At 46.1% G+C, this 27,500-nt stretch overlaps 2 protein-coding genes across 8 annotated transcripts in view; one reads left to right on the top strand and one right to left on the bottom strand.

Annotated features, from left to right (window-relative positions):
• Positions 1–1,147: 1,147 nt before the first annotated feature.
• On the bottom strand, positions 1,148–3,956 carry LOC126570925 (zinc finger protein 708-like). Its single transcript, XM_050229037.1, has 3 exons — positions 3,587–3,956; positions 3,399–3,517; positions 1,148–3,326 (listed from the first exon to the last, which is right to left on the bottom strand). Exons 1-3 carry the CDS (start codon positions 3,731–3,733, stop codon positions 1,475–1,477), a joined length of 2,118 nt encoding a protein of 705 aa, XP_050084994.1. The 5' UTR covers positions 3,734–3,956; the 3' UTR covers positions 1,148–1,474.
• A 155-nt stretch (positions 3,957–4,111) lies between these two features.
• LOC126570926 (serine/threonine-protein phosphatase PP1-beta catalytic subunit) overlaps positions 4,112–27,500 on the top strand; it is a 29,333-nt gene continuing 5,944 nt past the window's right edge. The window contains exons 1-3 of one of the 7 annotated variants that reach the window (XM_050229041.1): positions 4,112–4,128; positions 5,516–6,112; positions 20,577–20,657. In XM_050229041.1, the coding sequence (XP_050084998.1) occupies positions 6,061–6,112; positions 20,577–20,657 (133 nt within the window). In that variant the 5' untranslated portion in view covers positions 4,112–4,128; positions 5,516–6,060. The other 6 variants (XM_050229040.1, XM_050229039.1, XM_050229038.1 and 3 more) reach the window with 6 other exon arrangements.

Here is a 27,500-nt window from a genome sequence, read left to right as displayed (position 1 = left end):
AACGAACTTAATTGAATAAAGGTACATTCAAGTTGCAAGTTTCGCCTCGGCAAAGCGTTTTAAATTAAGAAGATATCTACCCCTTCGCGGCCAAATTCCGAAATCGCAGCGCTCGAAGCGCTTCATTGTGCATGATTTCTCTGGGGTTTCCCCAATTTGGCCTTGTCCAGAATTCTCAGCGACCATGATCTTCCCCCCGGTCCTAATTATCATCTCGAATACTAATCGATCAATCACGGATTCAGCAACAGGCGGTCAGCTTATGCCATTCATTCGAAGTATTGTTCAGTGTTGATCATCATCCAGCATGAAGCATATCACTATCTTGTCGCTCGCTGCCTGCGTGCTATTGCTTATAACTTACGCTTATGGTTTGGAATCCACACCTTTACCAGAAGATTCTTTAGAAGCAACAACTACGGTTAGTGATTCTTCTTCAGAGGAAGCACTGGACTCATCAAAGAAAGTAAGGCATAGTACTTTACCCATTTATACCACACCAGAGTGTAGATCGTTTAGAATCACGCAATACGTTTTAGATCGTTTAAGTTTAGAAATGATTGTGATTGAAGTGATTGATAGTGATTGAAGGAAGATGTTATTTGAAATGTCCTCTGTTACCGGAAGGAATGAGGAATATCAACCTAATTCTCACCTTTCGAAGGTCTCTTTGATTCACGGTTAATGTTTTCTTATTTTATTATCTTCAATCTACAGAAGTTTGTGGACGCTGCAGACAAGTCATCTATCGATTCTTCCACAAAGCAGCCAGATTCACCAACGAAGCAGGCATGGAATTCATTAGAAGAAGTAAGTCATGGTACTCTCCATTTATTGTGGAAATCGTTCGGAATCACACGATAAGCTATAAAGCGTTATCGATATACTGTAAGGGAAGGACACATTTCAAAGTTTATAATCTTTTGTGCTGTTAGTATCGTAGTGAATCTTAAGCTTTTGAAGGTCTATATGTTTCTCTTTTAATGATTTTTTCATTCAACTTGTTTTCAGCTGTACAAGAGAATATTCAATTTGTGAAACGAATGGTGCAATTAAAGACATCGATATTCCAGACCATTGTGTAAAGGTACGTCTGAATATATGATCTACGATGGAACTTAAATAGAACCAATAAAAACAGAATGAATCCCTCGCACGAAATTGAGCAGTACTTCTGTTCCCACTTCATTTATTGTTATCATCAGGCAATAACCGAACGCATCAGAAGGAAATCAAATCGATTATTCTAATCCTTTTAAATTAACACGGATTGTAAATATTATTTTCAGTTTTATTGAAAGTTAATTTTATGCCTAGACTCCAACGGTATTTCTAATGTCGTGAAAAAGAAAAGCTTTGTGACAAAATTTATCTGTTACGGCGAAAAAAAGGGACGAATTATAGCTTAACTGGAGGCAGAAATGAAAATACAAAAATTGCCTGATTCTTCGTAAGGCAGCCTCCGGGTGTGTTCTCATGCGTTTTTGGAATGCGATCGCTGCCGGTGCTTGATGAGTGTGCTGGAATCGATGAAACGAAGATCACACGCATCGCAGGAGTAGGGCTTTTCACCGGTATGTATCCTGCGGTGTATTACCAGCGTAGTGTTGCGTTTGAAGCGCTTCAAACAAAACTCACACTCGAACATCTTCGCATCGCTGTGCACGAGCGCATGCCGATCGAGGCTGTGCTTGTGGATGAAGGTTTTGGTGCAGATATCACACCGGTACGCCGGTTCGCCCAGATGCTTCGTCTCGTGGTCCTTCAGAGTGAGCTTCTTCTCGAACTTCTGCCCGCAGTGCGAGCAAACGTACAGTGTTTTGTTCTCGCGATGGCTATTGTACAGATGCTTGCGTAGCTTGGTTTCGGTGGAAAACTTGCGATCGCACTGATCACACTCGAACAGTTGCAACGCCAGCATGTGCTCATCGGCCAGATGGCGCAACAGCTGGAACTCGATGCGGAACTCTTTGCCACACAGTTTACAGTTCCGATCGGAATCCTCCTTTTTCACCGGTTTCTCCTTTGGCTTCGAATGCCGATGGAATGCCCGGTGGCGGACACACTTTTCGAAAACCGTAAACTTTTTGGGACAAACGTCGCAGCTGTAGAGCGGAATTTTGAACTCTGCGTGCTCACGATCGATGTGACGCGCTAGATTGCTGTTGCTCTCGAACCGAAGGCTACACACCTGGCACACGACCAGATTCTTCGAGCGTACGTCGTCGCTATACTCCGATGCATCTCCATCAGCCGGCAATTGCCGCTTGTTAGAACCACGCAGCGCTTTCTGAGGTTCTGCGGTGGCTTTCTGGTTGCTCGTTTTCGATTTTGCCATTTTCGGTGCCGGTTTCACGCAGGACCGTAGCCGCACGTGCCGTAACAGATTGCCTTGCTGCGTGAACGTTCGACCACAGGTTTTGCATCGATTCGACTGCCGTAGTATGGCGGTGTGTTCTTTCTTGTGGGCATTCAGCTGGGCCATGATCTCAAACTCTGCCGAACAGTGCGGACAGCGATACGCATGGCACGTTTTGTTGTGTTCCACCAGGAGTACCTCGTGACTGTACTGCTGCCGACAATAGAGACACACGTACGGGTACACATGCGTGACAAGATGTTGGTTCACGGCTTCCATCGGGGAGAAATAGGACAGGCACTTGTCGCAGTGATACGGTAAAGTATCCTGGTGTCCCTCTTGGAAGTGTTGATCAAGCTGGTCCGCGTCGTCAAACTCCTGCGTGCAGAGGTAACAACAGTGAAGTGTGCTATCGTACACTCCACCATTCAGTTCCAGAACCTCGATTTTGCCACTCTCCTCAATCGGTTCACTGTCCGGTTCGTTTTGGCAAACATCCTCGCCGGTTTCCTCTGCCATCGAATCTTCTCTCGCTATCTGCAGCTCGTCTATGTGCTCATCGAGTATCTCCTCCTCTTCGCCCTCCAGGAGAATTTCGTCCGCTTCCTCTATCACCATGCCTACTTCGTCGGTGTCATCTGCTTGTTGATGCTTTTCCTCCGCCATGAGCACCATTCCATCATCTTCGATGTCTTCGACCTCCACGGCCACCTCCTCATACACCAGCTCCTCGGTCACTGGTGAAGATTCCTGTCCAGTAGCTTCTTGTTTGACTTCGTCCAAAATCTCTAGCTGATCATCATCTTCTTCATCCTTTACGAACTCGTCCATCGGATCAAGGTACAGCTCGTTCTGCTCCAACACGATGTGATCGATGATGTAGCCATCGGCGATCACTCTTTTGTCCCGGACGATCGCCTCACTGTAGAGCTTCGGCTTTCTGTTGCCTTGAAATCGTTTGTGTTGCCTAAGGTGGAATGGAGAGGAATGATGCTTGTTAGGTGGTAGTTCCGTCGCGCCTCCGGACTCCGTGACTTACGTCCAAAGAACATCGAACATGCGATTCTTGTCCATAAAGAATGCCCTCCAGTACTCTATCCGACGCACCTCGTCCACGCAACGCTGGCAAGCATTGCAAAACGGGGAGTTTTCCTTCAACTGAAAGTAAGAAAATGACCGACTGTTCGGTGGTGTGGAGTTCCTGGTGCATTGGATGTCCCTACTCACGTCGATCTCTAGAAACTTGGCGATGACGTTCTGCAGCTGTTCTTGGTTGAGAGCACGCTCCAACGGTAGAAGCTCCTGGCAGTTATCCAGGCATAGGCGGCAGGTCCGATTGTTTAGCTGGATAGGATCGCCCACCTTTGGCGGCATTTTTACCAACGAGAACCGTAAACAAGCCTTTGTGCAACGAATTACCGAGACCGCGTCGTTCCGTTTTTCGGCAACCAGAGGCAAGATTTTCACCTTCAACTTAAGCGGACGACATCGCCGCGGATTCCTGCGTGTGTTTTCTGGACTGTTTCACCCGCGGTCGATCGTTTTCACGCAGCAACACGAGAAATTTGATGAAAATTTGTTACCCGTTTTCACGAAGCGCGAGCTCAGAAAAGAAGAAGGAAGAAAAAAGGGGAAGACGATGCAGGAACGACGGAACCGAATCGGTTCTGTTGGGACCGGTTCTGAACCGATTCCCAAGTGTTTCTGGCACTGCAAAGCGCGAATTTTCCACGGTTCCCGGCGTTACCAACCCCGGAAAAATTCACCAGGTGCTCGGGGGCTGTTAAGTTACATGGAAAATACAGAAAACGAGAGTATAAAAGCCGGAAATGTGCCGGGTAGTTAGTACCACTTGGTACCACCTAGTAACCGGTTTCGGTGCGACCTCTACAGTGATGATCGTTGCAGTAAGAGCCCTTTCTTAGTTTTATTTGGCTTTTTTTCATTGTCGGCCGCGCAGTCCAGAAAACACACGCAGAAATCCGCGACGATGTCGTCCGCATAAGTTGAAGGTGAAAATTCGAGGGCTGAAAACTGTGCTCAGGCGATAAGGAATGTGAGTAGGGTTTTCTTTGGCCCGCGAGGGCGAGTTTTCATAGTGCCCGTCCGGTGAGAGCAGCTCGCGCGTATCGCGCTCTTTCGACAAAGGCGACACCCTACGTTGGAGTCGGGTGGAAAAACATTTTCCGTTCATTTTCCCAGGTGTGTGCAGTGGCGGACGGAGTCGCTTTTCGCTTGAAAAGTATGTTGGGCTGGTATTCCAAGTGGAAAACTGAAGTGCGTGCCCCTGTAGTGACCGTGATGGCCGTGACGACAACCCGACACCCTAGATAGAAGAGGGCGGTCCCGTGTGTTTCCTGATTATTTTCACAAAATATAAGCATCTGCCTCGGTCGGTTGGACGGACGGACGGACGGACGAACGGACGGACGGATGTGTTGGCAATTTTGTTGCGCTCCGGTGCATCTCGTAGAGTGTTCCTCGGTGTTCCGCTGCCTCCCCCTCGCCCCACTACACCCCACGGATTAGCAATATAATTTTAGGTTGTGTGATGTGCGGTTCTCCGTGGCGTACCGTGTGCCATTTTGAGCTCAAGACGCCATCCCCGATCCCGAACCGCCGGCCAAAAATATCGGAAACCGTGTGCGGCACCAACGCGCGCGCGCTTCCCCCAACGGCTTTTCCGCCCTCCCGGTCACTGTTGCACCGAGCGACTTTTGTGTGTACGGCGTGCGGTCTATCCGATGGTGTTGCATTCCGGCGCTGGTGCTCTCCGTTGGCAGCGGTCGCGGTTATTGATTGTGTTGTGTAAAACGGAGCAGCCTGGCTGGCTTTATGCTAACCGAGCGTAATGTGATCTAAAACAAACAAGAATCACGCATGGAAAGGTGCCATCTCTTTTTGTGCGTCTAAATCTTGCGCAAATCACGCATGCATTTGTGTATGTGCGGCGGGTGTGTGTGCTTGGCAGGAACAACAACACGTCCTGCATGAGAGCGCGCGCATTCGAAATCATTGGCGCGTGCGCGTGGTCGCCGCTTAATTCTCGAGGCATCAGACAGAACTTCATTTCAATTGGCGGTCCAGTTGAGTCATGGAAACATAAGCACTGGAGTGTGTGAAAATATAAAATTAAATGGTTTTTGCATTTTTCAGATCTAGATAAAACGACGAAACAAGGTAACCCAACAAGGTGGTACAAGTGCAGCAAAAGTAAACTTAAGAAAGAATAAAAGTGGCTAAATCGGATGCAGCAGCAGCAGCAGCAGTTCGTGCCCGTGTTGTGTGGCCCCTTGCTATTTGCCACGGTAACCGCCGCCGCCGCCTCCCCAGATAGTTCAAAGTGAAAGTCGGGTAAAGTGAAAGCGTGCAAGATTCCCTTTGCGGGGGGCTTTTCGTGCAAGAAAGTGCGTTAGAGTGTGAACCAAAATCTAGCAAGTGCTCTGTGGCTGTAGTTCAAGTGAAACATTCTATTGATCTATTCGACCATCAAAGTGTGGAGTGGATGTGCAGTTTAGCGTAAAATCGTGACTACGCGGTATCGAGACGTCGTTGCAGGTGGCCCCCTACGGTCGCTGTAGCGGTCCCGTTCGAAACTAGTCATTAGCGAGTGATTGGCGGCATTTTTGGAAACTTGAGGAACGGGTATTAGAGTCGCTTTAGGAGCAACCGCCAGCCAGCCATCCAGCCAGCTAGAAAAAATGGTCGATCACGTGCTGGATGTGGACAACCTGATACAGCGACTGTTAGAAGGTAGGTTAACGTAGCTGTTGCAACTCCGTTTCCTCCACTTAGCATATGCCACCACTTCTCTTGATTCTTCTTCATTCAAAACATACACTTGATTGGCGCGTTCGTACCACAAACCGAATCACCACCCCCACTGATAGAATCCACTATTGTGTTCCACCTTCTCTCACCGAGTGTGTTTCAGACCCCTCACCTAGGAGTCCCTACTATAAGGTTTTCATGAATCGCGTTTCGTTTGTTCAAATACACTGCATTGTTATTTTTTTTAAACACGTGTACACCGGCACAATCATCGGTTAGATGCACACATAAAAACATACCTGTATCTCAAGAGAGAAGTTGTGCATTAGATCTTATCATCTGGCTTTTTTTTGGCATTGTTTACTGTGATTTCGTAGAGTTTCAGGCATCACCAGCCTGGTGCTGCCGAAACGTGATGTATCTGCGGTTAACGGGAATGAGATGGCTGCCGAAAGTAGTTAATGTGTGGATAAAAATGTATCTAACTCATACACGTCGTCGCTATTTATTGTAAGCTTTCATATTTGGCCTCAAATTACGTGTAGTTCCCGACTGCTACTTACGTGCAGCAACGATCTTGGGGTTCATGATCTATAAATCATGCCCCCACTGTGTATGATTTCGGTCTATTGAGTCATTCAATCACGAAGCTGGACTGTTTTGAAAAGATAATATTCAGTTGGTTGGAAATTAATGTAGTCCAAGGAATGTGATTGTACATTAAAAGTAAGACCCACATACCGACACCGCTGATCTTTCGTTCTTATCAGCAATGCAATAGAGTTATCATAATGATAGCTTCAAATTTCAACCGCAGAGCTATGGATCTCGGTTGCTGTAAAGCTGCTCGTAGCCAGCGGCAGTGGCTACGGCTTGTACGGTGGTGCCGTGGTCGCGCGTTACGTCATGTATAAAATCCCGTTCCGAAGATATACCCTCTTACGCCTCCACTGTGGTGAAACACACCCAAAGATGGAAGGCGAGAAAAAATGTAATTAAGAACTAAGCAAAGAGCCGCCACAAGGGCGTGAGGCTGCGGCTGCGGCTCCGGCTCCGGCTCCGGCTGCTGGATGCCGCTATTCGCCCTCGCCTTTCCCGTTAGCTGCGCTGTTATGTGCGTAGAGCCGCGGCTAAACAGAGCAGATGATGAACGTGCATCTTCCGCCTTCTTCTCCTCCTCCGTCGGCCCGGCCAACGAGAAGCTATGAATGAGAAGAGCTGGCGAGCGAGCTCTCCACTGTTGCGCGGTGCGCATACCAAAAACAGAACATCGAGAGATCGAGAGACGGGGAAAAAAAGGAATCCCTTGCGGCGGCAATGTGCGAAGGTGGTTAAACAATTTATTGAGCCGCCTAGCCGCGGGTATGGGTGGTGATGATCTGATTTTCACCACCCCCGGGTCCACTGGTAACCGCGTCTTTCGCGCGTGATTTTTGTTGGGATTTTCTGCCGCTCATTCTATGGTAATTTCCGATTGTACGGTTCCGATCCAAGAGGAGTATAATCTTCGCGAGGAGGAGGAGAGGAATCATCTGCATACACAGTGGTATTTCCGTTTCAGATGTTTTGCCATTTCCGTTGGAATGGTCTCTTCCCATTTTTTGCTTCCCTCTCTCACTCTCCCCTACTCCCATTCAATCTGGTTTGCTCTACTTTGTATTCGCTGGCAAGAGCACCAAATCGTTAACTACTTATGGAAAGACCACCGAAGATGTTGGTCCAAGCCAAAGAGATCACTGATGGGAAGAACTGCCATCATCAGTTTAGCTCATCAATCCTTCACTGCACTGGCGCCCGTTGTAGAGGCGGAAGAAGTTTGTCATTTGAAAATGCTCCGAGAGATACATCAATCCCGGCAGTACAGTGCTGTACATTTTGCACACTGTGCTAGCATCATCTGTTACCTCGTCTCAAGACGGTTTTCAGTGACATCGCTGACAGCTCAATACTTTAATAACATCAGCGGCGACCGTGGGTGAAGTTAATTCGTTTCTCGTGTTCTCTTGGCATCTATCGTTCAATCTAATGGTTAAGCTCTTTTAATTGCATCTCGAGCTCTAGCTCGAGCTAACCATCCCGCAGAAGACGAACCATCAGGCAGCAAGATGGACTTGGCACTCCGGAGGATCGCGGATTCGATCATCAATCCTGGTAGATACTACCGTGGTTTCTCCGGCAGAGGTCCCCCCATGGAGCTGCAAAATAAAACCCCATTTTTATTTCGTTTACCCATTTCTAGTCGTAGTTTGTTTAGCCATTTGCTCGTTTTGGATCGATACACACTTAATCTGGCTATGGATGGGTCGATCCATACGAAGACACTTCCCAGTGTTCCTTATTTGGTCAGCCCGGCACTGTCACACGGGGGGGGGGGGGGGGGGGGGGATCGTCCATGTTCAGCAATATCTGGATGGATAGTATATGTAGGCATTTGAGTGTTTGTTTTGGATGTTAGTTTTTTTTTTGGACTAGCTTGATTGTTCCGGAGCTCTATGGTGGCTTCGCGTTGGTTTGGTTTTGGATCACTTTATAGCCTCTTCTTTCACGTGTTCACGTCTTATGTTTATTTACTGTTCATTGTTTCTGAAAGCCATATCCAGCTCTTGGTTCTGTCATCTGAATGATAGCTTTCCGGAAAAAAATAATTAAAATACAAGTCTACAAGGTCAACTCAGGCATTTAATGTTGTGGCTGGCGTATGATTTTTACCTGTGCTCATGTCTTTATTCATTGAATGAATACACGCCATCTCATTCACAAAAAAACGACCTAGATGCTCGTTATCATAAATCAAAACGTAACATCTGTAGTTACATGCCCGTTCGGCGTCAATGGTGGCAGTTTGTCTTATCACGTAGCCATCATTCGGTTGTTCTATATGCAAAGGATTCTTTTCCCCACCTTCGAAGATAATGGGGGGGGGCCAGATTCCATGCCAGTGGAAACGGGTCTTTTATGCCTTGCTCCCCTCAATACCCGGCGCACTGTGGGAATGAGTTCTGTTCTCGATTTTAGAAAAGATCATCTCATACCTTATCCGTGGTACAGGGATGGCCAGAGATTGGTGGTATTGTGTTAAAGACTCCTTTTGTTATATATCTTATTGTTGCAAAATAGATTCGTTCGTTTTGTCTCCGCGAGAAGGAGATGTAGGTCAACATGGGATAGAGTGTATTTTTTATTTTATGAGAATGATGCCAAGAGCAAGCTAAAGAATGAAGAAAGAAAACAAAATCCAGGGGGTAATATTTGAAAACCCTTAGCCGTCGTTGTCGTTGTCGTCTTGTGATGCGAGCAAAAGTGCTTCCGGAGTATGGTCCGGGAGCAGCATCAGTCTTATGAATAATGTGTGTTTTGTGTGTCTGTGTCTGTCTGTTTTTCCCTTGTTCGATGCGGAACTGCGGATCAACATCATCATGCGGTTGCCACGGTGGTTCCTTAAGCGAAACCAGAGATTCATACTGTAGCGTATTCAAGCGGGCCGTGGCCTTTTTTTGGGTTCTTTATCCATCCATTGAGTTTGGCAAATGAACGGCGGAACGCAAGAGGAAAGAGTGTGTTTGCAACAGTTTTAAAAATAGCTTCCTTAAGCGAAAGTCACAATTCTTTTGGCTGGAGGTGAGTGAATGAAACTCTTCTGCCGGTGATGTACCTGCTGTCTTGAAAGAGGGTGAAATGGAAATAAAATGTTAGTCCAAAATCATCCATAAACGGAGCGGTGACTGCTTCCCATTGCCGTTTTGGAGCATCCAGAGACAGTTGTCCGATGGTTTTCGTGACCGGGGTGGGCTATTATTATTAGACGAAGAATACGATAGATAGAACGATTTTTCTTCCACATTCAGCACTCACTAGTTTTGTCAAAGGCAACCTGATATGGCCCTGATATATATGATATGTGTTACTTCGCCACCGTTGTTGATGCAATATTTACGCTCCGAGCTTTCAGCAGGCTGGATCCATGGAAACAGCACAGCGCAGAAGATGATCATCGGCATGAGGAATGGGGTAGTTGTTGATCATAATGTTCCCTCCGTGAACCGTGTGATCGTGCTCACACCTCGCGTCGAATGAAATCGATTTCACATCACATTAAACGAGCTGCTTAATATTTATCCTTTTCATCATCGTCGAGCGTAGTTTCGGTTCGGCTCTCGGTGCCCTTGTTGATGCTGCCCAGACGAATGTAGACATCGTATGATTTGCGCAAACGATTTGAAGCGAAGCGCAAGATCTATTTTTGTCCTTAAAAATCCAGTGATTATAAATATATCCAGCACTGCTCGCTATATACTGTTGTCGCTGCTGTTACTGGGCAGTTTTGTGTGATGTTACTAGGCGTACGCGTTCCATGTGCTGCTCCACTCGTGGCAACCTTTACCATCTCCTCCAGTGAGGCAGGTGGATGAAAGATTCTCAAGGTGAAAGTTATCTTTGGAAATCAATCCCAAAATGCTCTGTAGCTTCAAGATGATATTCTTGATGTGCAGGGTCCGTGCAAAAACACTCATACTCGTATCATTTTGGTGAACTAATCTTTGGCTCCATTGGAGGGTTGTCGAGTTTTTGCCGCCCGAACTCCTCTGTACTTGCGATATGCGACATGGGTGTGCGATGTCGGTCGATCGGTGGACGATGTTCGTGTTGGGATTCTATTTTTAACTCCTTCGAAACGCGGCGGCAACCGGCCGGCTAGCCAGCATGTGGCGAGTTTTTCTTCTTTAACGACGATCACCCATCTCGGCGGTGGTGGCGGTCTCGACATGTTTTCGAACCAACGCCCTGATGTTTAATGAATATTACTCTGAACCTACGACCACAGAGCAGCGCTATAAGAGAGAGAGAGAGCAGACGGTGAAGAAGATGTGAAGCGAAGGGAACCTGGGATACATTAGGGGATGTTATGATGGGACACACGTCATTAGTATTGGGTGGTTGTTTTCAGAATGTCTGGACGATTTGTTAGAACCGACCGCGAATGCGTACCATCAACTCTTGGTGTATGTGTGTTTGCCTTGTTTTGTTGCCTTGAAAGTATACCGTGAGTAGAACAAATCGGGATTCAAAAATAGAATACCGCCCTGCCCGAGCACCAGCTGTGTTGTGGGGCTTCTTTTTGGGGGTTAGTTTATAATTATTTGAAAATTTATGTGCGAGCGGCAAGCTGGTTGATTCCGTGAATGAAGTTTAGATGATTAATTCTCAAAACTTTTATCCCAAACGGTTTGCCGATTATCTACGTATTCGCAGCAATCGAATAAAGGCATTTTCTCGATTTACTGTTCGCTTAGAAAAACCGGCCGCTCGCGCCTTTGCTAACTTTTGCTGGGCCCCAGCAACAACCTTGACTCATGGCACTGTGTGCTGATAAGACGCTGGTGGTAAGATCTCATATCTTATCATTTTGTGAGCATATTCTCTTGGCCTGCTAGACTCTTTGTTTGTGATCCATAGTAGGGGCGCAAAAGCGACATCACTCTATCGTATTGCCGATGATTCAACGCACGAATGGTCTCCCTCTACCGAAGATTCGATTCTGCAATTGATCGTGTTAACTTCCAGAGCATGTGTCTGCAAAACAACACAAGAACCGCGTTTTAAATTGAATGCACACAACAGCACCGCCGTTTTTTTGCATTTGTTGTTGACCCTTTATTTATGCGACCTTGCGTGAATAACGTTAGCTGTGGAGTGAGTGATTCACGCGTTTATTTGCGTGTTGCTCCGCCGTCTACTTAATTTGCACGTTTCGGTGAATTGGGCCACTTCCTTCTTATCCATTTGACGTGCTTTACTTATCCCGACCGAAGCGCCCGCAACCACTACGCAAGCGCTGCTGGCTGCTGCTTGATGTTTTCGAGTTTATTTTTACCTCATAACCGATTTTCATCTTTGCCCCGAGAGTGTCCTAATCCCGGTGGGACAGAAACGGGCCAGATTACGTGCTTAAAGATATTCTACAAAATGTGTTGCAATATTCTTTAAAAACAATCCCATAAACGAGTAGGTATAAAGGTGCTTTTCATGTTTAGTGCATCGGTACTACTACAACTTCTTGGTTTCGATGAAATTTCCAAAGCTATTCGGCCGCTTCTCGCTAAGGAAATAAATCCTTCTGCTATGCTTCCAGTACCGCCGTACACTAATGAGCTAACGTCGTGTGCAGGGAAAGTAAGTGGCGAGGGGGAGAGAGAGAGGGAGAGCAGGTGATCCAGCTCAAGCCAAGTGGCAATGAAATATTGAAATACTTTCGCCATTATCCACGTTTACTTTAGTCTCACAGTTCCCGTGTTGGTCGTCGTCGTCGCGGTGGTCGTGGCTGCATAATCGCTTTTTGCTATCGTCGATAAGCTAAGCTAGCCGAAAGAATGAGGTCAACACCACCACACACATAGGCGTGGATGGACGGGGTGGCGCCTGCTTTAGCGGCCTCTGTATCCCAAATAAACCGGTCTCTTACACAGCGACCCATCGGGCGTTAGTTGGCTTTCCTCCCATTTTTTCCCTGCCTCTCGTTCTTTCCCTCTCCCTCTCTCTTTTCCGGTTGAATTAGCATAAGCTACCGACGGCTGTTCCCGATAGGAATTGTCCTTGACATGGACTGAAACGACGAGGCGGGGTTGGGGGGCGCCCCGATTTAGGCAGAATCTAGTTCACCTCACCTCACGAGACATTCAACAGTTTTCCATCGATCCAACCCGATTTGTCGTTGTTTATGGAAATTTCATAACAGAGTTTCTGTCGGTATCGAAATGAGATTATGGAATATTTCGTGCCCATAGTGCTCACGCTGCATTCTACTATGTTACAAACCCACGAAAAGGATGTCAAACTAGAGTTGCAAAGCGGGGACGGGACGGGAATGGTACGATTCGGTCGCTGCATCAATAACGTCCACGCCAGTGTGACGGAGGCTCTTCTGCATAATGCTTTGAATCACGCCAACACTACGGTTGCCTGCTCGCTCGCTGCACGCGCTTGCTAATGCAATTTAAAATACCAAGTGACACCCTTCCCACACCTCCACCGTTCGCTAACCTCTACCAACCCTGTGTGCATCCTTTCGGTGAAGACCTTGGACGACCTAGGGTCGCCACTACCCCCCTCGTTGTTGTGCACCACTAGCTTCTGGTGAGCGTTATCTACCGTCGTCCGGAAAACTTTCATCCAACCGAAGCCACCACTAGGCAGCCAGGAAAACCTTCTCTTTCTCTCTCTCTCTCTCTCTCTCTCTCTCTCTCTCTCTCTTTCTCTCGTTTTCTGTGTTGTTTATCAGCGATTGAGAAAATCGATAGTTCGTCACAAGAGGCACCAGCACGTGAGCGTTATGACCACCACGAAGAGGCAGGTGATGGTGGTGCTGCTTCTGTCGCTTCTGATGTGCCGGTGTTCGGCTTCCGTTCCTTTCTATGGAGCGGCCAAAGGCGACCGGCGGCATGAGAAATCCCCTTGAAGTGGGTGCCACGGTGGGATGTGGCTCCATTTTCCACCATTCTCATCCTCCTTGCTTCAGTTGCAAGCTTTTTGTCTCCGGTCGCCATTCTGTCGAAGCAAAAGTAAGGAGAATTTGCAAAGCACAAGGAAATGCGTGCACTTTCTGTACGTCATCTATTAGGAAACAAGGGATAATATGTAAGTGTACGCGTGAGTGCACTTCTTCTTGGGCAACTGTGGCACAAGGAACTTGCGGCGAATAATCAACAACCAACGGGCTCTCCCGGTGCTAAGAAGATTGGTTAGTAAGCGCTAGAGTTTTTCTGAGTTGACGTTTTTCACACTTTACAATGGCTTCCTTGCGAAGAAGGAGCTGAAGGCGCGTGGAAACCACCGGGGTTCGTTGGGTGTATTGATTCGAGTTCGTTCCGATCCTGACGGTCCTGATAAGGGGTAAAGGCGCTTCACATTGTCTTTTGCGCTATCGATTGGAAAACTGCCCTGGAGCTGCTCTTCTCGTGCGTGGGTTGTGTTGTTTAAAATGTTTCATTGCCCAACGCTTCAAAGACATATCGCTGTCTGTCTTCATCCGCCAGTTGGGTGCCGCCTTGGGTTCGTATTTGGAATCATTAATTCATGAGCGTGCGAAGCGGCTGAAACATCCAAGCGCCCCCCCAAAAGGTCCTACCTTTTCGTGCGTGACCGAAAAGGGCGTGACCGCGTTTCCTTATCAAGCCGGTTGCGTGTGCTTTCACAGTTTCCACTTTTCACTAAAAGCTTTTGTCATCAGCAGTGAAAATCAAGGGTGTACAGTATTTCGAAATACAAAGAATACAATTCGACTACACAGAGAATTGGCAATTTGGACTTTTCGTTCTTACTTGGAAAATGTTTGCTTGAAATAAAAAGTTTGTTTTTTTTTCTACGAATGCCACTAAACCATCTTTCCAACCAACCATAAAAGTGACTTGACTTTACGATTATCCAATCAGCAATATTTCAAGCGAACTTTCCAAAATCCACGCAAATGCGCACTGATGTTTAGATGTAAACGAACGTGGTGCGAGTTCGTTCGATGTTTTGGTGAGCTCTCCTCGGACGCTCCCCACTGTACTGTATGGACTGGAGTTTGGCGAAAACCGAAAAAAAGTTATGAAAGGTAGATAATTACTTTCTCGTGCTCGTGGCCGTCGGTCTTCTGTCCAGTTGCGTTCTTTACCGCGTCTGTGAGAACGCTATTCGTTCAGCAAACGTAGCACTGGGTATGCCGCGGATGGGTGATAGGGTAGTTGTGGATAGTTTGTGAAACTAGTTTCCAGCTGTTATTCACCTTCACTTCATTCCGTCACGACATACGTATGTTAGCAACCCGGAACGATGTGATGTAATTCAATTGAAAATTTCGTTCCATCAGCGGCGATTAAATAATGAATCTAATAAACTAAGTAATTTAGTTGCTTGTAGGTGGCTGTCGAAAGCACAGGCAGAGCAACGACGGGCAGCTTAGAAATCAATTTATTTCGAAAAACTTTACGTAGGGTACGGTTTTCTGAAGCATTGTGCGTCACTGGAACGAAGAGGGATGTTTTATTGCTTAACCTATAATGGTGTTACTTTCCTTGCTTGACCTGTGGATGCCCTTGCACAAGATTGGCATGTTGTCAATGACTTTTCGCACGGGGTGTAATACATGTCGCACTGTTTCCACTGAAAAGGAAGTTGATCGTACCCGTTGCACGTGTTATAGATTTGGCTCTAGCACTTGGCTCTTGTTATTAACCGAAGATCATTTTACGTTCTTTCTTTGATGTTTGGACATCTAAAATATAATTAACATTTTGTTTTAGTTTGTCTGCAAGTGCCTGAAACCACCAGTCAAAATATTGATACAAATATTGCCTGAACATCGTTTACAATTTTTCAGAACGTTTGTGTTAGTTATTATCTATTTTTAGCCCTAAAGGCCTTGACGATGTACTGCAGAAATACCTCTGCCGATGGTTGTTTGCCACCTTCAATTGCAGTCAACGGCATTGAAATTGCTCCTGACGACTACCGTTTATGACAGAACGATCAACGTTCCGTGCTGATTTATGGTTAGCGCGTGTTACTGCAGAATGCACCCGACACCATTCATTTTTAATTTTGGCTGTTGAGCGGAACCTTGAACCGCGCAAATTTGTTGCGCCCTGGCCAAAGGGCGCTGTACACTCTGTGCATACCCTAGGTTACATGTTCACGGACAAACAACCGTTTTTCTTTACCAAGGGTTCTGCAGAGGGACACCACTAGCCTTTAAGACATGCTCGTCAACAAAATCGAGTAAATTCGGCGAAACAAATCCATCAATATCGTCTAGATGTCGATTGGGGCAAGGTCGGCTTAAGCGTATGAAAGTGCAACATTGTGGAATGATTTACGGTTCTGGTGAAAGCTTTACTTGAAACCGTTGGTTCCTTAAGTACATGGAGTATCTAGACCTAGAGCGTCTCATCCAATTTGTTCAGTCTACTTAGGTTAGTGCAATGCTCCTTCAAAGACGGATATGGTATGAAATATGGTTACATGTTACTAATGTTGTTACATGCGAGGATCATGCCGTACTCTTGTGTCATATTTAATTCGGCTTAGTGATATTGGTAGGGGCAGTCGCTGGACCAGTCGATGCTCTTTTCGTAGTACTGGATATATGATAAATCATTCATGGAATCGTTTGTTGCGGATACTTGCCGAAAGATAAATTTATTACGCTGCGGCTGCCTTGTTATTATTATTTTTATTTATATTTATCCTCTTCGTGCCACGATCGATAGTATTTCACCGGCCGTAAAAGCAACCAATCAAAATTGATGCTGTATGCCTAGTGGCTAAAACCATTAGGCCGTGCAGTCCGTAATACTTTAAATGTGTTGTTTTTTTAAAACTGACTATCCTATTGACACATGGCTTCCATGCTAGACAGTTGTGAATTGTCTCTGTTTTTTTGTTTTTGTTTTATCAGCAACCAGTTTAGCTAAGAATTCATTTTGTTCTTTTAGAATGTGCACAGTTGAACTGAAAGTAAAATAATGTGTCACTAAAGTGTGGATAGTGTGGAGCATACTAGCACAGTGATTATTTTGTAATGCGCTTGAATGTTTATTGCATAACTTTTTATTATTCCTAGTATTTGATAAAATGCTGATGCTTAGGGCAGTCACTTGTACGAAAAGAAAATTAAACACGTTGAGCATGCATCCAAACTCAATCCCTGCCAGATAGTGATCATTGAACGTTCAAACAAACTCGGTGTTTGCTGGATTGCGTGAATCGAGAGCGTGATGGTGTGATTGCGATTCTCGTGCTAATTATTAGCACACAACATGGAAGTGCTGTGTAGCCACCGGCTAATAGGCTGAAACTAAATTAATGGGTCTGGCCGGCACAGTTGTGTGCGTGGGGTCGCCATGACGATTAGCTGGGGATGCCGGTTAGTTAGTATCGTGCCTAGACTTCCTCGTGTCGGATGTGCGTTGAGGTAAATACTCTAGTACTTCTGGAACCGAAAACCGATTGTTAACTGCTGTTGTAACTACCGCGCTACCGGCCAAACCAAGGGACAAGGAAACGAATCGTTTGATAGGAAAACGGGGCGCTGGCATGCGTCGGTGGCGGCTCGTTGCTGCATAGTGATTGAAGTGTGTTTTGAAATCCATCGATTAGAGGCACGCGGCTCCCCGTCCAAACTGGTCACGACGATGATCATGTGAAGCCGCAAATAAAGTATGCAAAACCACTAGCTGCACGTGCACGTGCTTCACACGAACATATCGCTGCTAGTGCGGGTGTGTTGTTGCTCAACAACACTAGCCTAATACACACATGCATGCATAATAAAACCATTCTAAGCATTCTGGACCGGTACCATTGTGTGAATGCGAATAGCGCGGCTGCAATCATTCGATAGCTACTGTGCGCTACACGTGACTGTCGTAGCTGATACTAGGATGAGTTTTATTGGGTAGTTCTAAAGATGTATTTTCCTTTTAAAAACTAATCGTAAGCCGTGCTTAATACATTTCTTTCGCGCTGAATGAAAATATTTAAATAACTTGTTGCTTTACAGCTGAAAGATTTGCAGATAAACGAAATCACTTTATATCGTTAATATTTTTGTAATGAATGTTAATGGTGACTGCTGTAATGTTTTAGATTAAGACATGTCCATCTCTCGGGCCCACTAGAGAGCCTCCTCCATGAATATCATTTGTGGGTATAGAGGATCCCTAAGCCTAAGGGGACCGCTTTGAAAATGTTGCGAATCTAAATTGTACCGAATGACACACCATCAACGTGTCAAACAAAGATCACCGTAACAATAGCATAATGGATGGCTGAAATATGATGCCATAACACAGAAGAAGAGAGCTGCTGCTATCTGTTGTCGTGCCTGACGTTGCGTTAGAATCACGTTTGGCTATTACTTGGCACCGCGACCCGGCCACCGTCGTGCGCGTCCAATGTGCTGACACCTCTAGACACCGTGTTTCGTCTTTAGATTTGACAAAATGGCCACCCAGGGCAGGGCAGGAAGCTACCGTCTATGGCAGCGAACCTTCCCGCTCGCGGTGTTACATGTTTATCACGGGCCACGCTTGGCAGCGGTAAACGATCGGGTTCCGGTTTCATTTCACGAGCAACAACCAGCCAACCATCAGCTCCAGGGCAAACGGAGCGAATTGGTGAGCTATAATGTGGCGCAGGATGTTATGTCATCGCCGGTAGAGAGAGAGAGAGGAAGGTCGTTACAGGCGTGAAGACACCTTTTGCCTTCACCAGTTCGTCCCGGTCACCACGAAAAGCTACAAAGTTTTTCATGGGGAAAATTCACCGTAGAAAAGATGCCTCGGGATCCCCAAAGGGCTGGTCTCGTTATCCCCTCTTTCAATTCAATTTTCGGTGCCAGCACGACGGAGTACTCCAAACCAGAACCCCCGCTTTTTCAACCACATAATCACAACGCCGTCGATCGGAGGAATCCTCCCTCACCAGTGTTAACCTTGGGCCATCTTACGCCGGGAACCCATTTAGCATCATTTCATCATTCGGTGGACGGATATTTGATAGACAAGCGCTGCCGGCGGTGTTGTTAAAAAAAAAGAAGAAGATAAACTGGGTTGCGAAGCATTCAACGGGGTTTTCTATGGGGTGTGGTTTGTTCACCGCATAAAAAGATGCTCCCCCCCGAACGGTTTGAGCGCCATCGGCCAAAATCGAAAATGAAATAGGAAAGAGCAGCACCGTGCTCCTCGTCCGGGTCGTCGGGCTGGGCGTCGGGTGCGTGTCGTGGTGGTGAAGGGACGGGTGCTTGGCAAACGGGAAATTGGCTTGCTGGTTCAATTTGCGCTGTGCAATTAGAGTGTAAATGTAATTTCCATTTCACGCCACGAGAGACGACCGATGGTGAACTAGACAACGTCAGGGCACCAGTAGACAACTTCAGCTTCTGCCCCGGGGGATGACGCGCTGTTCAATGCTCTATCCGCCGTTTGATATCTCGTTCCAAATTGTAATCTGCTTCTGGTGCTACTGCTGCTAACTGTTGCTAGTATGATTACAGAGCAGACGTCACGTCACCAATTCAACAGAGAAAATTGAATTCCCTAGCGTGACGCCGGTCCTGCGTTCGGTAATCGGTGCGGAGGACTTGGGTTGAAATTTTGAAAAATTAATCTTCACAATTAGATGGAAAACTAATCAAATGCTCATCTAACAGGACTTATCAAAATAAACTCGACGCAAGATGGTATAAGTTGTGCTTTAAGGCGCCTAAATTTGAGAATTGTTTTGGGAAGGAATGGAGGTGGATGGGTTCCATCACGAGCTTCGTCGAACCATTCCGTTTTGATAAATTTGAGAGAGCAAAAATTAATTGATTATTCCAACGACGATCCGACGAATCCGAACTACTGGCCTTCTGAAAACGATTCTGCCAGCGCTTTTGAGGGTCGAACGCCTTCATCCAAACGCCAAATCCTTCCAGTAAAACGTCCTCTCATCCCCTTTTTAGTACGAATGTCATACATTTCAAAGATAGCATCATTGTTGGTACATTATTTCCTTTTTAAAACTCATGCCGCTCATGTCGAAAAGGGCCCAATAAATGGAAACGATGGTGCCTAGTATCGATGCATGCCAATTATTGAGTCGATTCAATAATGATATCATCGTTCTCAAAATTGAAAACCCACTGTGTATGCGCCTCACATGTTCTGCTCTAAATACTTGTTACGCATTGATACTTATTGATAAACGTTGGATCTTTGCTTAATTTATCCTTTTCTTTTCTTTCTCTTCTCTTTCTTTGTTCCCTGCTGCTTCGTGCTTCTGTACCGTGGATACAATTCTTTCACTTACTCAATCGCTCAATTCTGCGCGGCCACGCGCCCTTAAACAACACGACCACTGCACCACTCTACTCGCGAACCCGGACCGCCGCCGCATTCGCACAACAACTACTAACACACGACGCCACAACCAACAATGACATTTACTCTAACAACCAAATAAACAAACGGGTGGTTTTACTCTCATGCTGCCCCTTCCCGTCTCCCATCACCCTTTCCTTACCCACTTTTTGATCGATTTTCTTTTCGTTCTCACGCGTGATCGCTGGACGTGATGTGGATGCTACGGGTGTGTGGGGTCTTTGGTCACGAAATGACTATCCCGAAAATGAATTCCTTCCCATCCTTCATCGACATTCGCACGTTTTTGTGTTTGTGGCTGTATGTTTCTATTGTTTATTTTCTTCTTGTCTTCTTCTACGCCCGCACCTACCACTTTGCTCTTTGCTTTGGTCTCTGTCAACGCACCTCGGGGCTTCTGGGCTTCTTCTGGTTCTGGGGCTCATCGTCGCGTCCCATGCACGCACGCATCATCCTCGCCGTCGTCGCCGTCGTCGTCGTCGTCGTATCGCTGGTGCCTCACGCAACGAACCACCCATCCGCACCGCTCGCTCTCCGCTACACAGCACACAAACTGCAACAACAACAGGCACAGGAATCCCGGAAAAAGGGCAAACTGAAAGAAATCTTCTCGCACGACTTTATGGGTATATGGAATGGTCTACACGCAGTGGCTAGTTTTCTTTCTTGTTTTCCTTGCGTTTTCCCTTATCGTTTTGGTTTTTGTTTGCCTTCCAGTTTCACCCAGTTTCCCCCCTGTTTTAGTGCCTGTAGTACATCCAAACTGTGGATGCGTTGAGATGGTTTACTTTAGATACTTTGTTCGTGTCGCGTATTGCATATGTTTTTTTTGCCGTTTGTTTTTTTTCGTTTCGTTCTCCGTCTACCATGTATTTGTCTAGTTTTGGTATCGTGTTTGGGGTTTTGCAGCTGTTGCATTAACTAGAGGAACTATGTGAGCCTCCCCGCACCAGCATCTGGTGTGTCGGGCTACCATTTGGTCATTATATCATGCTCGGTTCGGTCTTGCGTTTATAATTCGTTGCATATGCTACTAGTGAAAAATGTATTGAATATTAGCCCTCCTGTCTCTAAACACTCATTATTGTACGGCTCTGTTGTTTTTTTCTTTTTTTTTACATATTATTTTCCTTTGTACGCCTCTCTATTCCTTCTTCGTGATACACTTTCTGACTGATTTATGAAAATCCTCTGTTGCATAGCGTAAGTCTCTCGTTGCCTGCGTTTTAAATGTGTTCGTATTCTATCGCTAGGTAATATGGTATTTTAGATTGAATCGCTCACTCTTGCGTAGGCTCCCTTGCAATTAGTCTATTAGAAGCCAACTGTACTATGATCTCACATGTAAAGCTGTGATTGTACATAACTTGACGCTGGCGTTTATCGATTTACTGAAGTTTAGTCAATTTATCATTTAACAGACGTTTAGTTTTATCTACACTTCTGCGTGCTACTCATTTTCTCTAATAAACAAGTCCGTCGTTATATTGTTTAACATACTTTAAACGAAAAATGGGCATTGAATTCAATTGATGAACCGCAACGATTGGTGGCTTTTGTGTGCTATCTAGTTTTTACAAGCAATCAGATGTCATATTGTATTGTCGTATTGTTACCTCATGACTTCACCGGTTTCTTTATGATAGTATCCTTTACTACATAGTTTCTAATCAATTCAATCCGGCGTGTTATGCCTAATGGTGTTTCGTGCACCATTCATTATTGATTCGCCGCACACTGTTGCTCTCCAAGTGTGAATCATTCAGTTTTGTGGTACAATCGGGGAATCAGGGTTACTAACCTGACCTTCTCTACTATGCATAACTATTTAATGATAAATGATATTTCCTAACATTAGACTTTGTTGCGTAAGCTTTGCGTTGGTAGAAAGGATACTTTTAGAATAAAGTTTCTGTAGACAAAGGTTATGTTATGCTGTTGGATGAAGGAGCGCCACACTGGTGTTTTTTTTTTGCCCAGTAAAACGCTTTTCCCTTTCAGCTCTTTCGTGTGAATAAGAAATTTGCTTTAGCCTAATGTCACGAACAAACGAATTTGTTGCGGACCTCGGTCAACAAACTTCCCGCCCTTTCCTCTGTTTTGCGCAATTTCTTAAGCGCTTCCAGCTTAGATTGGCTTTTTTGATTCGCTGTTTGATCAATACCCATCCGAATAGCAAAAGAGCTGGGTGGCGAAAAGCTTCGTGATGATGATGGGGTAATTCAGTCATCAATGTCATTACCATAAGTAAATTCACGGGCGGCCGTCATGAGCTGTCGTCTGCCAAGGAAAGGTTACGCTAGATAGCATTTTATGGGATATTATGATTATTGTTGTTGCGGTTTATGGCTTAATTGAGCGACCGGATTGACTGATAAGGTTAGAGGCCAGATGCTTTATTACTTCAATGTAAATTCGGTCGTCGGTCTGAACGAGAGTGAGAACGCGAGAGCGCACGATAGTGTAGAATAGACAGTCATTATCGCCCGAGTGTCGTTGTCCTTTGTAGTGCGATGATAAACATGTTGTTAGCGCATTTCACGCGGTCGTAAACATCTTCATGAATATTATAGTGATGGATGATGGCCCACAGTGAGTACGCACTACCTACACGCTAGTGAGTCTCCAATGAAAGATGCAAAACGTGCAAAATATGTACGTGACCGTTTATCTTCTGTTAAATTCCCCTGTAAGGTTCTTTTACTTAAAGAAAGGGGTATCGTTCGAGATTGCACCTAATGCTATATAGTGACACACGGTGTAAAATCGTATCTTGTAGTTATGTTCGCCTTTGCCAGAATTCAAATGGTTTAAAACAAGTTATGTACAATGTTTTAAACAATTGAATTCTGGCAAAGGAACCAACAACATATCAAAGTATAGTTACAGACAAAGTTGAAGAACCTATCCATATTCAGCATAATCCATAAATGTCTGCATGAAGGAATGTTTCCCGGGAGCTTTCATCATCTCGCATCCATTGTGTATTATGCGGGCATGATGATCGGTATCATGCAAGGCGAGAAAAAGACCCGAAAGAGAACCCGCATTCGTGGCGTTCGTTCGTGGGTGCTTTTCTTATCATTGGTTGCTTGCACCGAAACAAAGCTCAATAATGCCAACGGTCCATGACGGAGCGTCGTGTGTCGGGCGGTCGTCGTCGTGGGTCATCCGAGCATGATTGATTGTGAAGCGAAGAAAAGAGAAACTTCTCGTTGTCGTTGCTTCGTTGCTCGGAAAGGTTAAAGTTGTTCAACCGTTTTCTATGGAACAATGGATCCTCTGCTGAGTGATGTTCAGTTTTAAGAGAGGTTTTGGCTGGAAGATATCAGATTCTATCTACTAGAACTTCACATAAGCGCGAAAACGATCGAAAGACTAGGCGCCTCCATTGAAGTGAAATCAAAATTTTGCTGGGAGAGAGATAGGTTTAGGTTTTGCTACTCTGTGGCTAGCCAGTACGATTTTGCTGATAACTGTGCTTGTTGTTCCATTGGTGGAATTGATTAGATGTACAGCATTTCTGTGTAACCTTCGTCATTTCGATTGCATTATCAGAGACGGTAAATGGTAGGACCTTAGAATGGTTGTTGGCATTACATCACTTTTCTATTGCCTTTTTGGTTCATTTTTTACACTGTTCTCTAGTTCGCTTGTGGTTAGAAAATAATTTCCTGTTGGTTACTAATTTCCTGTAAGCACCAGAATGAGAACTCATCGTTTTCCCCCAAAATAGAAAAGTGTTACTTACGTGTTTTCTGCATCTGGATGCGAGAAATCTATTGCGCGATCGCTATCGGGTGTTTATCAAGGTTTTTAGTGTAGTCACTCTAAATCGCTCCGTCCCGAAACGCGCCTCTAACAACTACTATTAATTATTAGCTCGCCGGTGTTCTGTTGCTACCCCTGCCCTTTAATATCCTTTTTTTTCTGCTCGACCTCTTCGTAATGGTTTGCCAAACGCTGCCGTTTGGCTGTTGATATCTTACAGGTAGTGTTCGTATTTTGAATGAATAGCATCTGTCTTTGTGGTGTGGTCTGTGGTTTTACCCACCGTTGACCGCACGTTGAGTGTTGTACTTTTGCTTGAGTTGAGATACGCATGCCCCTGGTGAGAAGCGGAAGCATCTAATGTCCTTTTTTTCTCCTTTTCCTTCATTCCATTCCAGGTCAGTATACCGGCGCTAATCGTGAGCTAATAGCGTGCAGAAACTAATCGGGTCAGCTGCATGGTAATGTAGGTTACAGGAATGGGAATGTGGTTCGCTAGCCTGGATCAAGCCGGAAACTGGTGCAGGTCACATGGGAAAATCACCATTACCGCGCTGCACACATCCTGACTATCCGATAGGCATCATGTCTGGTTCTCTTCAGGAGCTCTACCTTGGATCCGCAATCGGACAGCAAAAGCATTAGGCGGCTATCTTTAGCAGAGGGACATTGAAATTTGCACAATCACTTTTTAATTTCCTTTGTGCGCCACGGCGCCTCTTAGGGTGGGCTATACATCGCCCAAAAAGGTATCCGAGAGCACATTACCACATAATTTCCGTCTAGGCGCGCTACGTAGCGCTCAATGCTCATCTGGATTCGCCCGCGGGGCATAAAAGTTTCTCATCATTCTCATCTTTTGCGGGTTCGTTCTGTCTGTGGCGGCCGGTGAATAGGTCATGGGGATGGATCCCATTTTGCTTTCTTTCTTTTTTTTGTGTTTCATTTTGGTTTTGGTTGAGCTGTATCTTGCGCCGTGCGATCCCGACGGACGGTGGAACTGCGTGTGAGAGAGGCCAGAGTGTAAATCACAATTCCATTTCTATGCTAACGAACCGTAACTGGCGAGGTGGTGGGGAACGGTTGTACGGTAATGGCACCACACCAAGTCACACGGCACTGGTCGACCGGGTCGGCGACAGCGTGCTTCGCGAATGCCCGGGCCGAGCGCGCGCGTGCACCCTCTTCTCCCTGCCTGGATTCAATCCAATCCACGTGATCAGCTGTCAGCGGGCGTGAAGCAGACACAGGGGGGTGCTAGGGAGAGGTGAAGAGAACCGTCAGTTTCACGGTTCAGTTGTCTTTGCTTTATTTTTTTACAGTTTTGTTTCGTTTTTTTTACTGCAGCTAGTCCGCGGCAGCACCACCCAATTATCAGGAAGAGAATGCTGCTTCCAAGCGGAGCTGGAGCAACGTGTGGCGAAGGAAGGGGGGAGGCGAGGGTGTTCGGTAGTGTTGTCGCAATGTGGCGTAACGGCGCGACGGTCCTCCATGGTGCTCGCAATTCGTCAAGTTGAAGTTCATGGTGCTCACCCAACCGTCACCACCGTGCGAACCTCAGCCTCAGCTGCTCACCCTTTTGTTTATCTGCAGTATGCATCTACATCCCCCTGGGGTCCGATGGCGCAGCCATACTTTGCTCGGCAAATGAATTCATGTGCACAAGCTCCCCCCCACCCCCGCCCGACAGCATTAGCGCGGAATGTCTCAGGGTCAGACACACAGTGACTGCTATTCCCGGTCCGATCGCTGGTTATTGCAGAAGGAGGAGGGTGGTACCTCTTCTTGCTATCCACCCACAAGTTCGGCCGTCCGGTTTGGGTTATTTATTCAAAACCATTTACGATTTAATATTAGTAGCGCGACGAGGCCGGCGCCCCATGATTCCCCCAAAAAGGCGGAACGGGGACTGATCGATGGTGCCACACAATCACGGTCGTTTGGCTAACCAGATGACACTCCAGAGGGTGTAGGGGGTTGGTAGGTGGCCGATCCGGGAGCACCGTTGTGGTTGATGGATTTCAATTCCACAATCACACGGTGATCCAATCAGCCATCGGATTGATGGTTCAATTTCTATCAATAAATATCAAATAAGCGATGTGCTGTGGGAAAATATGGTGCTGGCGTTTCGGAATGCGACCGCATGGTGAAGAAACTCATTCAAGCGGCGAAGCTGATTCGCTGCCTAATGGAGATGAATCTCGATAGTTATCTCACCCGTCAGCTGAAGGTGTGCTCTTTATATTGCGCCCGGATTAACGCAAAATTGAAACAAATTTAACCATCTTTTAATGGATAATTTGTGGTAAACGAGCAACGAGGAAGCTAAAAATCCGTTTCAGTTTGTAATCATGGATCACCTTACATGGCGCTTCAATGCTAGTAATGCGTCACGTAACAGAAGCAAGGTGACGAGCTTTCGTGGGTGGACTGGGTTCATGAATCGGTGCTAAAGCGGTGACGTTATACCGTTTTAAACGGCTGGATGGGATATATGGATTCACCTTTACCTCGAACCGGTTGACTGCAGGTGGTAAGCAAGTTATCGGAGCATTTGTATGGCTACAATACAAAGCATGGTAACAGCACACCGCCAGCAAGCAATAGAAGTCACGCGAGTGTAGCGCGTGCGCCACAATGCAAGCAGTGACGCTACTCGGCGACTCCTCAACATCATCCCCGTCGCGATCGTGGTTCACCAGCTGTGTTCGAGATGTTTAAAGAACAATCCCTTCCCTACTAACTTGCCCCTTCTCGACGTCTTACGTATATTTAGCCCGAGGGGGGATTTTACGGTTCAATTGCGATCAATTAAAGTCAGCTTTGAAAATGACTGCCCTCCCTTACCTACCTTACGAATGCTCACTGAAAGATGTTAGCCCGTACTTAAGTTTAAACGGAACTAACCGAATGGTGCACCAGTTAGTTGCGCCAACTGCTGTCGCATTATCAAACATTCGGTCCAGTCCGTCAGGTTTGTTGGTTTGTTTTTTTTTTGTGTGTTGCATTTCGCAGCGCAGTCTTATAGTAGATCGCTCTGGTATGGGCTAATAATATTAAATTTAGCGTCATGACTTCACTCCGTAGCTCAGCCAGGTTGTCTATCTGAGGTGCTAGAGTAATGGCAATGTGTAATTATACCACGTAACACACTTGCAATGGTGTGCGTTTCTGTGTATCTAGTTGCATTAGTTAGTGCTCTTGCGTGTCTCACAGCTGTCGCTCCCACGTGGGTGGGCGTAACTGTGATGCACGCACGATCCACGGCGCCCCATTTACTGCTTCGCAAACTTCTCAGCGAAGCGCCAGCCGAAGCATCACCCAGCATCATCAACGGCGACGATGAACGCTTTAATTATCGGTGTTAGGTAATGATGATCTAGCCTGCTGTGCGGCAGGGCGGGCTAGTTTTCAAAATTAATCGTGGGAAAGCCACTACGGGTCGAAATGATAGGTAATAACACACAGCAAGGTTGCTATTTTGGTCCGTTTGGCATTTCTACGACTGGAACCGGATTAGATTATGGAGAGGATGTTCCGTTTCGATAGCATTGTCCATACTCGGGAAGGATTCGCTTTCGACTCAGGCGATTGTACGAATGATTTCCAGCGATCGATTGTGTGCTTTTTAGAATCGAAAGTGATCCTGGTGGAAATTACTAGAATCAAAACAGTATCTCGTATTATTACTACCA

This window comes from Anopheles aquasalis, chromosome 2 (genome assembly GCF_943734665.1).
Source record: "Anopheles aquasalis chromosome 2, idAnoAquaMG_Q_19, whole genome shotgun sequence".
Lineage (NCBI taxonomy): Eukaryota > Metazoa > Arthropoda > Insecta > Diptera > Culicidae > Anopheles > Anopheles aquasalis.
This window is presented reverse-complemented; position numbering and strand designations above follow the sequence as displayed.